Here is a 16,756-nt window from a genome sequence, read left to right on the forward strand (position 1 = left end):
TTATGAATATGTACAAATATCTGAGGAGTGTACGAAAAAGAGAGCCAGACTCAGTGCTGCCCAGTGACAGGACAACAGGCAATGGTCACAAACTGAAATACAGAAAATACCATTTAAACACAAAAAAAAACCTTTTTTTTGCCCCGCCCGCCCCCCCTCCCCCCCTTTTTTTTTTCCTATTTTGAGGGTGATCAAATACCGGTACAGGTTGCCCTGGAAAGGTTGTGGAGTCCCCATCCGTGGAGATATTCAAAACTCGACTGGACATAGTCTTGGGCGAACTGCTTTAGGTGACACTGCTTTGTAAGGAGAGCTGGACTAGATGGATCTCCAAAGGTCCCTTCCAGCCTCAACTGTTCTGTGATTCTGCAACAACTATGCTCCTTAATTGTGAATATAAGTAACCTGAACCTACAGTACCAGTATTAGTTACAGAGTACAAGTATTAAAAAAGCTCTGTGTTATTCCTTGTCTCAAAATGCAGCTTTTTATCCTGCACCTGTGTTTATACTTCTGTGCTTTTTCAACATTTTTTTCTATGATTCTGATCATAAAGGATAGGGATCGTGAATTTTTTTAGTTCCACTTTTATTACTTCTGAAGTCCCCATCATTCAAAAAGTCATTCATGAACAAATTTGATTAAAATGAAATGACACTTCTAGTGAGACGCTCAGTGAAATAGTAAGAAATCACAACCAGACTCTTGTGGAAGAGAATAAAGAAGATATTTTTTGCAGTGGGGAGACCAAAGAACCCACAGTAACTGATTTGCCCCAGGTCACCCATAAAATCTGCAGTCAAACTGGGAATAGATTTCCAGTCTGTGGCATATCTATCCTGTATTTCTGCTTTCTCTAAATAATTTTGATGATAATCAAAAGGATTTTTCACTATCTGTAATACATTAGCTCTTCTAAGTGCCCATTGCTGTACTTTGCCTTTTGTTCACTTGTTGCATATTTCACTAGTATAATTTTACCATCGTCACTCAAATTAGATTCCCAGCCTTCTCACCGAAAGATGAATTTCTCAATAGTGGGAAATATGTTATTATTTGTCTCCTCATACCTGAAAAGTTTTGTAGGTAGGTGAGAGGTCCTAGCTTTTGAGTTATTATGGAATTAAAGGTTTTATTGATTTAACTATTTTAGAAGTTGAGTATTAAGCTAAGACTGTTAGTGGAAAAATACTAGAAAATGTAATTCAAAACATGATTAATGTGTATCCAGGATTTTATGTGCCATCCAGTAAAAAAAAATTGGGGCCAATATAAACTTGCAGTGGAGTGCAGCCACTGAATTAGATGAAAGCATATAATCTCTCTATCTGCAGCAATTGGAAACACTGTAAAAAATCATGAATGCTTGGGTATTCAGTTAATAAACCTCTCTGTTTGTAATTCTAAACATATCAGGAATCTGCAGATCACAGGGCTACAGCATCTGTGAAATTGGTGTCTATTTGTCTCTATAGACTTGAGTATTGAGTGAGTTATCAACTGCAGTGACCAATCACTTTCTAACAATGACTGGTAGTTTAGAAAAGGTTAAGGAGCAAATGGAATGGATGGGATGGTATTTTTACACTTTTCGTCTCTTCAAATAAGTGAATAAATATAAAGATTCTAAGAACTTACTCTTTTTAAACACATTTGCGTGATACTGAGATTTCCTGAAATTGCATATTTACAGTGTGTATGTTTTGGACTAGATGATGGTTGTAGGTCCCTTCCAACTGAACTATTCTATTCTATTCTACAACCCATCCTGGCCTGGCCTTGTGTGAATTCTGTTGCTAAAAGCTTCTCCTATTTCCTAACATGATCCGTGAAAGTCAGATAGAAGTGTGAAAAAAGCCTGCAAGAAGGAAATGAGTTGTTCTCTAGCTTTCCCTGAAGAATCACAAGCTCTAACTGGCTCTGCGTAGACTCCTTTCTACCCAGCGTAGCTCCTAGGAAGTCTGACAGCATCACTGGAATTTGTTTAAACATTCTCGGAGGGGCAAAAATTAAAACTGCAAGAAGTAAAACACAGAAGGTTTGTTATGACAAGCTTAACTTAATGATTTGTTTTCAAGAAAGGATTGCTTAAAATTATATGATGATTTTGTAATTTCCTCAAGTAATTGATCAACTGTTATTTGCATATTAACGCTAGATAGAACTAGAGGAAGAGTTTGCTTTTTTCTGTGGAAACATAATGGGATTTTTTTTTCACGTTTTGCTGTGTGAGGTGGCAAAATGTTTTATTTTGGACCTATACTGCGTATACTTTACAGACTGGCAAGTGTGTTCAGTGCTTCTCCTATTTAGTTGAGACCAAGACCTAAATAACTCTGGTAAAGAAAAAAATCTTGCCAGCTGAGTGCTTTGACTGTTTATTATGGTTTTTTTTTTCCGTTGTTTTCTTCCTGAGATACATACCATTTATTCTTCTGTCTCAAAACAGTTAGACTTAGTTGTCTTAAATCTCTGTGCTTAGAGCATGTGTAATTTAAAAGGAACAGCTATTGAAGGTCCAAACGGTAGATGTACAATACCACCCTAAGACTAAGTTAGCTGAGTTGTGTAATAGCACCAAGACCCTTAAATCTTTGACACTAAGTCACAGTCCTATGTGGTCTCTTATCCTTTTTCAGTGTATTACAGCTGTTTCGTGCCCTGATTAATGAGAATACAGAGTGAGATCAACATGTTGTACATGGGTGGAAGTTAGGAGTTTAAATACTTGAACTGCAGGTAAAGTTTCTTCTCCAATTCTCAATCTAGCATCAAGTTTATATCTCAAATAGGCTTTATGTTTGTTTTTTTTTAATTTCCAGTGTTATGTTTCATCCTAATACGGCAATATCCTATTCATTTTTGATATGTGCTATAACCTCTATTTTTAAATCAGTCTGCTAATTGAACTTCACCTATATTTTTATTGTGGCAATTTCTCTGCAATTTCACATTTACTTCATGTTTTACTACACCACCATATATTCCAATTAGAGGAAGCTGAAAGGTATTTTTTTTTTGTTTTAACAACAGTAATCCAAAATCCTCAGCGTAGGCTGGAAGGGAACATGAAAGGAGAGCAAGGTTGAGGAAAAGATGCACTGCATAAGCTGTATAATTGCATTTATTTGTATTACAGTTTCACTTAGGCTAGAGTCCCTCCACATAAAGGACCCCAAAAATACGGAATAGAAGAATAACTTCAGAAGAACATACTGTTTTATTGTTACACAAAAATGATGATGCTTAATCACAGGTTAGTGTTGTGGTGGGGAGTGGATGGAATGTGGCTGGCTTTCATTCTGAGATTTTGGAAAGCTGTTTTCTCAAAGGTAGCTAGACTGGTTTTTTCTTTAATGGGACAGGGATAACTGAGCATGTGCAGCTTGCCACTTCTTGTGATTTTTCTGTCACTAATGTAACTTGGAGGATGCGTTAGCAGCAGCAGTCTGGGGCATCTCAGTTGAGGCAAGCATGGTGCTTTAGGTACCCCATGATATAGCTCCACATGTTCCACTGAGTGATCAGTTGTTGATGGTAGTTCTTTTTATTAGGATTTTCTTGAAATTAAAGCAGTGTTCTATGGTCAACATGATCATGCTGGTTTTCAATTTGTTTTTGACTATTTTTAGCTGTATAAATTCATAGGTATAACAAAGTTCTTGGTTTGGTTTTAATTTTCAGATGTCAGACTCCCTTCGCTATGATCAGGAATCTTCAATAAAAATGTAACCTTGCACTGAGCAGCTGATGAAGTTTTTATTCTCGGTAGATAAAAATCTTTTTTTATTTTGACAGAACTAATGAAAAATCTGTCAGCATAACTGACAGTAATGGAAACTGCTGTACAGAGATTGTCAAGAAAATCACAAGCTTGGAATTCTTGGGTCATAATTTTAATCAAAATCAAGAGTTTGATTGTCGTGTTTTTTTATAATGAAAGTAATTTTCCATCTACTGAACACATGGAATATTTTAAGGGGCTCTGAATTAATATGAGCTGTGAAACTTTACCTTGTAACGTAGTGAAGACTCTGTCTGACTAAAGCCATACCTGTGAAGACGGTGAAAATGTACCAAACTATCCACAAAACTAAAAAGAGGAGGGTTGGTTTTATTTCAATACTCAACTTTGTGAAGCCATATGAATACAAAGTGTCACAGGAGGGCAGTAAACAATATCAAATACCATTGTGTCTTTTTAAAATTTTTTTAATGGCCTGTCTGTCAACAATCCAAATATTAATTATTTTGGTAAATGGAAGTCCTAGGTCCACTTACAAACACAAACAGACTTTAAAGCAAAAGAGATACTGTTAACACAGCAGGAAAAGTCCAACCTGTGAAATTTTTTGCTGGGTCAGACATTAATCTGTCTTCAACAGTGGAATAGGAAAGGCTGTTTAGGAGCAGCACGTGAGTTTGGCTGCAGTCCATTCCCCTGGTACTTCCCCAAGGCGGATTAAAGGGACCACATATAGAGGTGGGGTTCTTGAAGTTGTCTAATCCTTTTTTTGTACTTGCTGATGCTATCTGCCTCTACAATCTCTTGTGACAGCAAGCTTCATAAAATCACTACTTTCTATGTAAAGATGTGCTGCTTTTTATCTTTGTTAAGCTGATCTCAATATAGTTTCATCACATTCCTCCTTGGTATAACATTGTGGGATTTGGTAAGCAATAGTTCTGCATTCACCATACTCTGCTTTAATGCTTTTATAAACTTTGATCATGTTACCCCCTCGGTCTTCTGCTCTTCAAACTGAAGAGTTCCAGCTTTTTTAGTCTCTCTTTGTAAGGCAGCTGCTCCATCCCCTGAATGATTGGAGTTGCCCTTCTCTGTACCGTCTCTTAACCCTGTTTCTTGAATTGGAGAGACCAGAACTGTCTGGTACACCAGTGTTTTATATAGCAGCAAAATGACATCCTCTGTCTTGGTTTTGTTACTTTTCTTGGTGACAGCCAAAGTTTTTTGGCTTTTTTGGCTGTGGTTCAGCACAGAGAGCTGTGAACTGTGTCTGTCAGATCTCTTCTCCACTCAGAGTTGATGTGAGAATGTTAGTGAGGTTTAGATTTTTTCCCCGAAGCACAGCATCTTACATTGGCCTGGCTTGAAGCTCGTCTTCTGCCTCTTTGCCCTCTTGCTCAGTTTTATAACGTCCTTTGAGTTCCTCACCAGTGGCATGGAATTTAACTGCTCAGAAGAGCTTAGTATCTTCTGCAATCTGAAGATTTCATTGTGTGATCCTTCTTTGGGTCACTGAGTTTGAATAAACCCGATTCCATGGGAATCCAGAAGAGAGAGTGACTGTTAAGCCCTACTTGTGCTTCGTATCCCTCGAACAACTTTCAGTCCACAAAAAGCCCCTTTTTCCAGTTCCATTCTAAATTTCTTGATTTGTCTTTGCTGGGAAGCCTTGTCAAAAGCTTTCTGAAAATCCGAGTCCACTGGATCTTCATTTATCCACGTGCTTTCCTTTCCGCCCCCTGAACTCCTGGCAGATAGCAAGGTGGTATTTTCCATTACAAAAGCTCTATTGACTTTTTCCCGTTGTATATGTATGGGCACAGCAATATTATTCTTTTGTATGGACTCTACTGTCTTACCAGGATTGGAAGGTTCTTTCAGGACCTTTAAGGCTCTCAGGTCAATGCCATCTGCTCCACATGACTTAGTGATTTCACTGGTCTAGTACTTCCTCTGTATGTGCTTCATGTTGATGTAGATGTTCTGATGTTACGAAGAACGTGTTGTGTAAGATGCCATCTCATCATCTTCATTGGTAAAGACAGATGCCAAGAATTTGATGAGCTTCTTTGCTGTGATCTTCTCATCCTTGAGTACCCTTTTCATACCTCTGTTGAAAAAAATGATCCTGCCAACCCCCTAGCTGTCTTTCACCTTTCAAAGTATTTAAGGAACATTTTAGTCTCAGTGTGACCATCTGTTGAAATGTGATCTTAAAATTCTTCTTCACCCTCTTAATTTCCTGTTTACATTTGACCTACCCTGTTTTATGGCCTTTCCTGTTATCATTTTCATTCTCCTCACTTCCAGAAATTTCCTGATGTTCTTTTCTTCACTCTCCTGACACATTTTGAGCAGCATGTCCACTTATATACGTGAAAAGGAGTAGAGGGGAGAGTTTTATCTTTAATCATTCAGTGTTTTAGTTTGCAGTTGCCAATAATGCATCCATAGTCAGTTTACTCTCTTCTTTTCTAAATTCAGAATATTTTCTCCTTTCTTTGGATCTTCTAGCAGCAGCAGAAATAAAAAATTCGACTTTTGCGCAAATGTGGGACTTTTACAAACTGAGTGAATTAGAAGTAAGGCAATGTGGTTGGTTGTCTTTGAAATTAAAACTGTTAGTTTTGAGTTTTCAAGTGTTATATACTGAATATTTAAAAATCTGCTGATATAAAAGAAAATATCTCTGATTTTTTAGTGATCAAAAGACCCACAAATCCCATTTATTGTTGTCATTTAGATTATGGCAATGTAGAGTTGCATTCAACATTCTTGGATAATTGAACACATATGTACACCTCCTGAATTTTATGAAATGTGGCTATGTTTTTTATAATTAGATTTCTTCAGGAAAATATACCACTGTGGAGCACTGTGATGATGTGATTGTAATATTGTGAATCATTTTCCTAATTGTTAATGGGTAAAGTATTGAAGATTGTTAGTGATTCTACAATAATGATTCTGTTCTGTTCTATTCTATTCTTATAATCCCATAGTTCTGGAGGGATGTTGTATTACTAGATGATACCAGATGCTGTATGGGGAAGTCAGAGGGTTTGGCAAGCAGTTGAGAGGTGATTCTGTAAAAGTGAGAAGTAGCGTGGGATTGTGGGATGTGCACTTCTTGTTTCTCCTAAATTATAGTAGGAAAGTAGTTAATATAACTGGCAGTGATTATTGCTTATGCTTCAGATTTAATATCCAGCTAAGATTAATTAGAAGAAGGTTTCTCAGAACAGCAAGATCTTGGAGCACTGTCTTAATTGCCGTTGGGAGAGGAAAAGTCCCGATCGCTTTCTTAAGGTGTAGCTATAGCCTCACCAATGCTTTTGAAAAACTTTACATGACCTGGTTGTAGGCAGTAATGTGGACCCAAATTCAACAACCTGAGAGGTCCCTTCCAATCTCAAATTACTGTAAGTGCTGTGACTTGTCTATAGATTCAGGAAAGCATTATTAGCAGATCACCTAATGACTCAGTTGGCAGCTGGAAGTTTTTTGCACATTTTAAAGGCTAAATGAAGTTAATTAAGGATATCGAGCTAAAGCTTTACGCTCAGTTTTGATGCCTACAGCCACGGAATTGTCTATTTAAGATGCTCAGACCTCAGCCCAGTGTATCTGTTGGTGGTAAAATGGAAACTTCAGAAATATGCTTCATGAAGTGCTTACATTACTTGGGTAAATGTTTACCAGTCTAGTATTTTTTTATTATTTTTATACAAAAACACATTCTGTAGAGCCTGCATGGTCATTTACTGCCAACTTTAGGGAGTTAATTTTAAATGGCTGATTTGCAAAATATATTTAATTTTGAAATTATTGGTTTGATTTTAGGCATACTGGTGTTTTAAGGGGTGAGTAGAAATAGAGGGTAATGGCTTATGTAGGCATAAAAATGATATGAAAGAGTTAATTAATTCTTTAGTGAGTAATAGCTCAAGGTTTAGGGAGATTTATGTTCTTCAAACAGATTTTTAAATTCCTGAAAATATCCAGTATAATGTATGTTCTGTGTCTCCTAGTACACATATTGCGTTTTAGGGAATGTGGACTTCCTTCCATTTTGGAAATTTTTCCAGTAAGTCAGTGCCTGCTGTGTATGTGGAGTACTCTTTCCCTGGAACTGAATTTCTCTGGTCTTACATCTTCTGACCCTTGATAAACACACAAGTCATCTACTCTCATCCTGTGTGACGAGGTTCTGAAATCTCAGAGAGCAATATGAAACAGAAGTGCTGCACGACTACAACAAACATCTTCGAATAAGTGCTTGTATTCTCTAACTGATTATTAACATCGTGTAAAACTAGCTTATCTTAGGGTCTGGTCAGAAAATTGCAAGCAATCTTAAAATGGCGTGTGGTGAGCAGATCCTTTCAGCTGGGAATTGCTACCTTAGCTAGAGCAGGAGGGCTGACCGAACGCCTTGGTCCAGGTTGTTGGCATGTGAGGTAAAGTGAGATAAATCCAAACCTTCAGCTGCGATGTTTTCATCTGAGAGTGTTGCTTTTTCGAGAGCATTAATTCAATTGCTTTGTGGTTGTTGGACCATTTCTTAGTCTGTGACGGTAGGAGTATCTAAATGAAGGGTGTGATGTATGTATGTAACAGCGTTGTTTCTCATTTCAAGGAAATGGTAGGAACATTGAAGTGCTTTCTGCTTTTTTTCTGTATTTTTATTACTTGCATTAAAGTTAAGGAGAATTTGACATCTGATAACAGAAGATGTTCATGAGCTTTAGGTCAGGTACTGGCTAAGACTCTAAAAGGTCTAGAAAAACTTCCAGTTATGTTTATATCACATTGTATAGAAATTGTATTATAAGATTCACATCATGTTATTACCCTATAAATTGGAAATATTCTGGAAATATTAGAGACCATTTTGGAATGTAATATCCAAATGTACTTGCTTTTTTTCTCATGCCCTTTGTGTGCTTCAAAGCTGAAGAAAATGAATTTAGAGTCTTATGCAATTAGTATGCTGTGTCATGTCATTTCCTCTGATTAAGTGGAGAATTTCTGTAATTGGTTGGATGAATCCCACACACACTGGTGAAAGCAGTATACACATTTAAAATATACTAATTTGTGTCTTACTCATTTCGAAAACTGGGATTCGTGTAGGCAGGGTTCAGTCTGCAGTGGAAAGGTTTGGATCGGCGAATCGTTTTTTGACTAAAAATATTTGCCTGGTAAAAATATCTCTAGCTGTCACTGTTCTCACACTTTCCATATAATAATTATTCCTAATGGTAAGCTGATTTCCTGCTGAAGGCTTCAGTTCAGCAATGCACTTGAAGTCATGCATGACTTGCATCATACTGGATCATTCCTTCTATTTTAAAGGCATAATTCATGTGCTTGAATCAGACACACGTTTAAGTACCTTGTTGAACTAGTGCCTATGTGGAAATTGTTTTTCTCCTTGACATAATCAAATTTGGAACTGGAAATGACCTTGTGTAGATGGTTTTTAGCAATCTTTTTCTGAATTGTGCCATCAGTTGTTATTCACTTTAATATTTGTGGGTTTGCACAAATGAATTATTTTGTGTTCATCTTCACAATAATTATAAGCCTCTCGACTGCCTTTCAGTTTACTTGTAAAATTAGCATTTTGCCAATGTTGTCATTGTTTAAAAAATAGCAATGCAAAGTCTGGTTGTCCAGAGAATTAGTCTCAATTTAATGTGGATAGATACAAATTTAAATTCACAGTTGTATGAGGTGTAACATAGATTTTAAAAAGTGTAACTTTTGTCTATGTGTAGCTATTTGGATATGTATTTACCTTGTCTTCTGTATTTTAATATTTTTCAGACAAGTATAAAAGAAGGATTACTACTGAAGCAAACCAGTTCTTTTCAGAGGTGGAAAAAGCGGTATTTCAAACTACGAGGTCGTACCCTTTACTATGCTAAGGATTCAAAGGTAATTCTATGCTATTAGTGTCTAATGCCATATACTTGTAGCTTCAATTTTCTTTAGATTTATAAGTGCAATAATAATAATAGTTTAATGATTTGTTAGTGATTGTTTTATTAAAAAACTGCTATATATAAGATGAAGTGTGTTAACTTCAACTAAGGAAGACTGGTGATTTCTCTTGATTTTTTTTTGCTTTTGATGAAGTTTATCACAGTTATTTTAACCTTTTTGACTATTCAGAAAAATAATAAATTCGTCTTAAGGAGTTGTGGGGTTTTTTTGAGGGGTGGCTCTCAGGCAGTCAAATCTAACATTTCAAAAAAAAAAAGTATAAATTGGATAATGCTCAGAAGTTATCCCTCAAACTGAATTCCATTAAAATTCTTCTAGTCTGATGCCCATATTGCCGTTGAAGAGGTGGAAATGGTTATGTGAAATCAAGACAGGAAGATTTTCTGCCAAAACTGATATATAACAGAAAAAGCTGTTTCCCATCAATTGAAATTTTTGGTGGGAAAATTGGGGGTGGGCAGAGGGGAATATTTGTCTTCTTTCCAAAAGACATTTCCTCCCTCCCCCTCAGGGCTGGGACAGAGAGCGTTTTGGCTCTTTGCGCTGGCTCAGATTGTGCTGTTCCATAGCGATGGGCATTACTTTTCTTTACCATGTGGGGTTGCACTGACTCGTGGAAGCTGTAGGTGAGGTGCTTCAGGTCTCTGTCATCTTCTATAGCCTGTCCTTCTCAATAAAAATATTACTATGGCATGGAGGCCTCCCTTTCTAGGACTATATGACTACAATTGCATGGCGCACAGTTGTGTGGCTGTGATGAATCAAGGAAAACATCGTCTCTCCAGGGAGCCCAGCACTGAAGTACCTCCGTTGTCACACTTCTCTGCACGTGTTGCTACCATGAGCAGTTTATGTAAAGACTTAATAAACATGGCAGATAAGAGCTCTGAGAATGGCAACGTCATCTGTGCCATAAAGATGAGAAAAGGAGGTGTAATGAGTAGGCAATTGTACACATACTCACTAATGTTGAAACCAGACATGCTGAAACTCCCCCAACATCTATTCTCCTTCGCATGGCATGGAAGAGGAAGAACATGGTATGGCTAAAAAAAAGGGGGAGGCATTTTTGTTGGTCTTACCTTCTGTGCTTCAAAACCCATTATGAGTTTAACAGAACCTGATTAATCCTTTGCCAGAGGCTGGGGTGTTTATAGAAGACATATATTTCTCTTGCTGGACATGTAGATGTGGTGCTTAGGGACATGGTTTAGCGGTGGACTTGGCAGTGCTAGATTAACAGTTGGACTCGATCTTCAAGGTCCTTTCAAACCAATACGATTCTATGATCAAACAAAGGAGTATCAGGGATCTCTTCAGGCCCTGGAGCTCTGTTTTCTCATATGGATACTGTATCATAGATTCCACTTCATGAATTTAGAGTTCAATCCTAAAACTAATTAATTTATATTTTACTAAGTGTGAATCTCTTTCCTCTGACACCACATTTATGCTACGCAGTAGACACCCTAAAGCTGCATTTATTTAAAAAAAATTATTTAACAGATTTTAAAGCAATATATAGTTTTGGAGCCACTTTTTTATGCTTTCATGTACCACTTGGATAGCAAATAGAAATGTGTTTAGGGGTCAAATAGAAAGTTTATCACATCATTAGTGTTTTCTATTTTTTCACCACTTTTTTTTTTCTATTTTTATTTCCCAATTGGAACAGACACAGGGAAATGAAAGCACAGACTGTAGGCATACCTGAAAGTGGACTCAAACTATATTTAATGTTTTTATGTTCTTTTCCATCCACAGTCTCTAATATTTGATGAAGTTGACCTGTCAGATGCCAGCGTAGCTGAATCGAGCACAAAAAATGTCAACAACAGCTTCACGGTATGGAACCATTATAATACTGGTCTTAAAAGCTGTGGATAGACTGTTACTAAGAAAATAAAAAATCCTCTGAAGTGCCTCATATTTTTCTCTATTTGAAAATAAAATGTCCTTTGTTTGGAAATGGTATAACATATCAGAACAATATCACAACAGCTATTGATAGTTTTGTTTCTGTGATTTTTTTTTTTTAGCAGAAATTAGAACGTTAGATAACAGTTGCTTCAAAAGATGATGATACAAGGCATTAAAAATTTAGCAAGATTCAGTATTAATACTTCGTTAGTACTTATTAGTATAGCTTGGGTTTATGCTGTTGTTTGTCTTTGAGGTGACATGCTGAATTGATTCAAATGTAATTGTGTTATTGTTTTAATTTCTTATAATAGCATTTTTGGTTTCCTGTCATATTGAAGTGTATTTTGTTTTTTTCATTGCCGATCACATACCCATGTGTTTCCAAGTCACGTGGAAAAGCTGTCTTCAGAGTCGTACCTTGATTCTGATACTGGTATAAGAAACAGAGAGTGTTCATAAGCCTCTGTTTCTGTAAGTTCACAAGTGTGTTTTACACACAGGTCTTGCCATTTACTGTTCACCTGCTTTGTTGGAACTAAGTCATAATGTCTGACACAGTTCCTCAGCTGATTCTTAACCTTTGGAAAAAATATAAATTTTTTGAACAAGAACTAGCTATGAGAAAGATTGTGGGTAAAGTTGTCCTTCCAATGGTCTTGAGTTTTCCTGCTGACTGCAATGGCATCATTTTTCTTAACCTGCAAATCCTGTTATTCTCTATTAGAATGTTGATTTCCATTCTCTTGAGGATTTAAATTTCACAGGTGGTCCATGTCGCCAGTGTTGGTTTTTCTTCTCCCACACAGTCCAACGCAAGCCTCCTGAAAGCTTCATCAGGTTTTTCTTGCTGTGGTACCTCACAGGCAGCTATTGAAGTAGTCAGAGCACTTCAAAGACATGTTTGCGTTGGCCTGGACAGGCCAGTGTGTTATGTCAATCTAAGTTTCTTTACTGACTAAGAATGCAATTAAAAAGACTACTTTGACAGAAGGTCTCAGATGAGGGGGTGGCTGCGTGAGGTACCAGCTTCCCTTTTGAAAAGGTTTTTTCTGTTGCTTAAAAGCTCTGCTTCTGCCTTGCTCCTGGCCAGAAGTAAAGCTGTCAGGGGGACAAGAGGCTGGAGGGCAGCCCCACGGAAAGAGATATTGGGGTTTGGGTTGATGGCAAGTTGAATATGAGTCAACAGTGTGCCGTGGCAGCCAAAAGGGCCAACTGTGTCCTGGGGTGCATCAAGCACAGCATAGCTAGCCAGATGAGGGAGGTGATTGTCCCACTCTACACTGCACTGGTGTGGCCCCACCTCGAGTACTGTGTGCAGTTTTGCACGCCTCAATATAAGAAGGACATCAAACTATTAGAGTGTGTCCAGAGGAGGGCAACCAAGATGGTGAAAGGTCTCGAGGGCAAGACTTACAAGGAACAGGTGAGGTCACTTGGCTTGTTCAGCTTGGAGGAGGCTGAGGGGTGACCTCTTCGAAGTCTACAGCTTCCTCAAGGGGGACACCAGGGGCGGGGGGAGGTGCTGACCTCCTCTCTCTGATGACCAGTGATAGGACACGAGGGAATGGAATGAAGCTGCACCAGGGAAAGTTCAAGTTGGAAGTTAGGAACAAGTTCTTCACTGAGAGAGTGTCAGTCACTGGAACAGGCTCCCCAGAGAAGTCATGGCACCAGTCCTGTCAGAGTTCAAGGAGCATCTGGATGATGCTCTTAGTCATATGGTTTAGTTTTAGGTAGTCCTGTGAGGAGCAGGGAGTTGGACTGGATGATCCTTATGTGTCCCTTCCAGTTTGAGATATTCTGTGATTATCTGATCTTGGTGTAATTTTGTGGGGAAGAAAAGTGGCATGTTTTCGGTTTTGTTATTTTTTCTTTCTTTTTTTCTTTTTTTTTCTTACAGTGTTTGTTTTTTTGGTATCCTTTATAATCCTTTAGGCCCACTCAGTATCTCATTCTTCACCAAAGGCATGTTTTGTTATCTAGTATCAAGACTTCTGGGGAAGACAGTAGTGGAAAAAGAAATCTCGGGGGCTACAGCTTTAACATCTTTAGAGGCACTATTTTTTTTCATGTCCTGGGTAATTTAGGGCAAACAGTGATTACTTTAAGGAGTCTTGAAATTAATTTTGAAAAATTATTTGGATTTATAGCTCTCCTGGATTGAAGTGTCATCTGATTTGACTGTGAAATATGGTAATATTCATCATCTCGCTTAATCTTTTGGCTTCTTTCTTTGTGTTTGCCTAACCCAGTCTCCCAGCAACACAGCTCAGTGAAGTAAGACATCTCTGGCCTTGCCTGCACTGGTTTGGAGTGGGGGGGTGGGAGTGGGGTGGGTGGTTAGCTTTCCAGCAATACTCCGTGTAAGTAAAAATAAACATTTCTTTTTGCATTTTTTTTCCTTCCATCTTAAAAAAGAGAATCTAGACTTTCTTAAAGTTACTTATTTGTTTCTTTATGTTCTAAGTGCTGTTAGCATTCTCGTTAAAAAAGCAAAAATTAAATCCTTCACTTTAGCATTCTCTAGTTAATGTGCTCCTTTTGTTTCTTTGTCCCTATAGAGAATATTTTTAGCACAAACTTATGTAGATGGAATATACACCAAATAACTATTTTCCTAGGAAAACATACCTTTAAAAATTTACATTAATTTTTTTTTTTTTTTCCAAATCCTTTTGTCATTTCACTTAAATCCTACCCCCAGCTTGTAAAAGCTACTGGTTTGCCTTCTTTTGCCCTTTCTCGTTTTTCTGTTTGGAGACAGAGGTGTGCATGTCAAGATTTTCCATGCTCTTTTTTTTGGATAAAACTCAGGTCCTAAAATCAGTCATAACATACAAATTTAAGGTTGAGTTTATTTGTAATGCACATGCTTGCGGAATATTTTATGTAACTAAATATCTGTGTTTATTCACCAGAATTACTTTTCCTTTTTTACTACAAACAAATTGAGGTTAAGGGGAAAGTTGAGGTAAATAAATATCTGCTAATTAAAATGAGAAGCTGCTAAACTTAAACCAGCTCATCTGTTCCAGTTTTTTCTTTATTGCTGGTGATGTTATTTTTCAGTGAAGAACCAACTCATTTCTAGCAAACAGTTCCTAGTGCACAAGCTTGCACTAGGGTGCCTTGTAAGTTATAGGTGTTTTGTACTTCTGGGGATCTTCGTCTAGAGGCTATTAAATAGAGGAAGAGGTGTCCTTTGACTTCAGAGTCTTTATATGAGACCCTCAAGGCCAGATTCTTCCTACTTGCTTGTTAGGTACTAGTCTTCTAAGTCTGTGGGAAGAGAGAGAAGAGGTCAAGAAGCCAATTCAGCCCATCGAAGATGTGCAGCACCCTCTCCATCAGCCACATCAGGAGCCCATATGGGCTTTTGCTCATCCTATGCCTGCAGTTCAGTGTCGTGGGTGGGCACTGAGTCCTTGTGATGGTGTTGGGTACTCTGCTGAATGTTTTTCCGCAGTGCTTTGCTTCTGTTTCAAAGGTTGGTTTATGTTAACAAGTGATAGGACGAGAGGAAATGGCCTCAAGTTGCACCAGGAGAGGTTTAGATTGGATATCAGGAAAAATTTCTTCACGGAAGGGGTTATCAAGCAGTGGAACAGGCTGACCAGGGAAGTGGCGGAGTCACCATCCCTGGAGGTATTTAAAAGACGAGTAGATGTGGTGCTTAGGGACATGGTTTAGTGATGGACTTGGTAGTGTTAGGTTAACGGTTGGACTCGATGATCTTAAAAGTCCTTTCCAGCCAAAACGATTGTATGATTCTGTGCTGTCTCAGCACAGCCTGAGTTGCACAGCATGTTACCTCTTTGGAGAGACTTTGGGGGTGCATCAGTCTCCCATCCTTATTGTACTCAAGCAGATGAGGCAGTGACCAGTTCTGCTGAGAGCTGTAATTCCTTACACGTTTTGGTTTGCAGGGATGGAAGATGGCTTGTTGATATCTCAAGTGCATTTAGAAAAATCTCTTCATTGTTCTCAAAACAAGACAAGACTGAATGAGGCTGAACAGTGCTCTCCAGCATTCAAGCATGGGCATGGGGAACATTGGTGGCATGCTTTTGTTCTAATAGGTATAAGGAATGGGTTTTTTAAATACTAAAATGATTCTTGAATAGGCATATTCAATTAATGAAGTTCCTCAGGGCAACAAAGGTGATTATGAATAGTGATTTAAAAGGAGATTTTGACAGGTTAGCTTTTGGTTTAGTTTTCTACCTCTGCTTTGCTTTGATGAAGAAAAACTGATGCAGATTGATGAATCTGCAAAAAGAAAAATCCGTAGATGTTAACCATGCTGCCTTTCAGTCATTGAGCCACATGATGTATAAAATACCCTGGGTTATCATAAATCTGTCCTAGAGTCTCATGTAAAATGCACAGCCATCATGTGGCAGCACCTATATTTAATCCATCCAAACTGATGTTTGAAACATTTAATTCAGTTATGGGGTTTTTTTTGTGATAAATGTGACGGAAAAGAATAATTTTAGGGTAGAAATACTGGCTTTGAGGCATACTTCATATAGCTGGCTTTAGACATTTGATTTGAGTTAGGCCAACTTCTAGTGCATCTAAGAATTACACGAAGCCATGGGCACTCAATTTCTTAGTGTATATATATTCAGAAAAGTGAAAATCCTGGCTAGATTAATTCTGTTATCTAATTGCATCTGAGAGTAACAGAGTAAATAATTCCACTGTTGTTCTTGAAGGTGCCCTCCAGGAATATGAGAATTAACATACTAGATGATACTCAGGATGGGGATTCATCTTGCCCTAACTTCAGGGTGGGACTCAATGATGGGTTTATAGACCCCTAAGTTTAGGTATGTAGGATAAGATTAATAGCTCTTTAAAGCAGATTCTTGTAGTTGCTCAGTTCAGTATAGACTCCACTGATTATTAACTAACTCTCCCTTAGCTACGATAGGAGCTTTGTCATCCAGGGCACCTAAAATGTAGACCTCTGCTTTCAGCTTTCTGAACGAGGTGCTGAATCAAGTACTTTTTGTTGAACATGCATCTTCAGAAAGTGGTCATCCTGAAAGGGAGGAAACTGCAGCA

General features: G+C 37.9%; 1 protein-coding gene across 1 annotated transcript in view; it reads left to right on the top strand.

Moving 5' to 3' along the window:
* Window positions 1-16,756, top strand: part of DGKH (diacylglycerol kinase eta) — a 172,970-nt gene that overhangs the window by 84,371 nt on the left and 71,843 nt on the right. Inside the window, 2 exon segments of the mRNA XM_068418755.1 lie at window positions 9,581-9,691; window positions 11,525-11,605. Coding sequence (XP_068274856.1) covers window positions 9,581-9,691; window positions 11,525-11,605 — 192 coding nt within the window.

Source organism: Nyctibius grandis, chromosome 2 (assembly GCF_013368605.1).
Source record: "Nyctibius grandis isolate bNycGra1 chromosome 2, bNycGra1.pri, whole genome shotgun sequence".
NCBI lineage: Eukaryota > Metazoa > Chordata > Aves > Nyctibiiformes > Nyctibiidae > Nyctibius > Nyctibius grandis.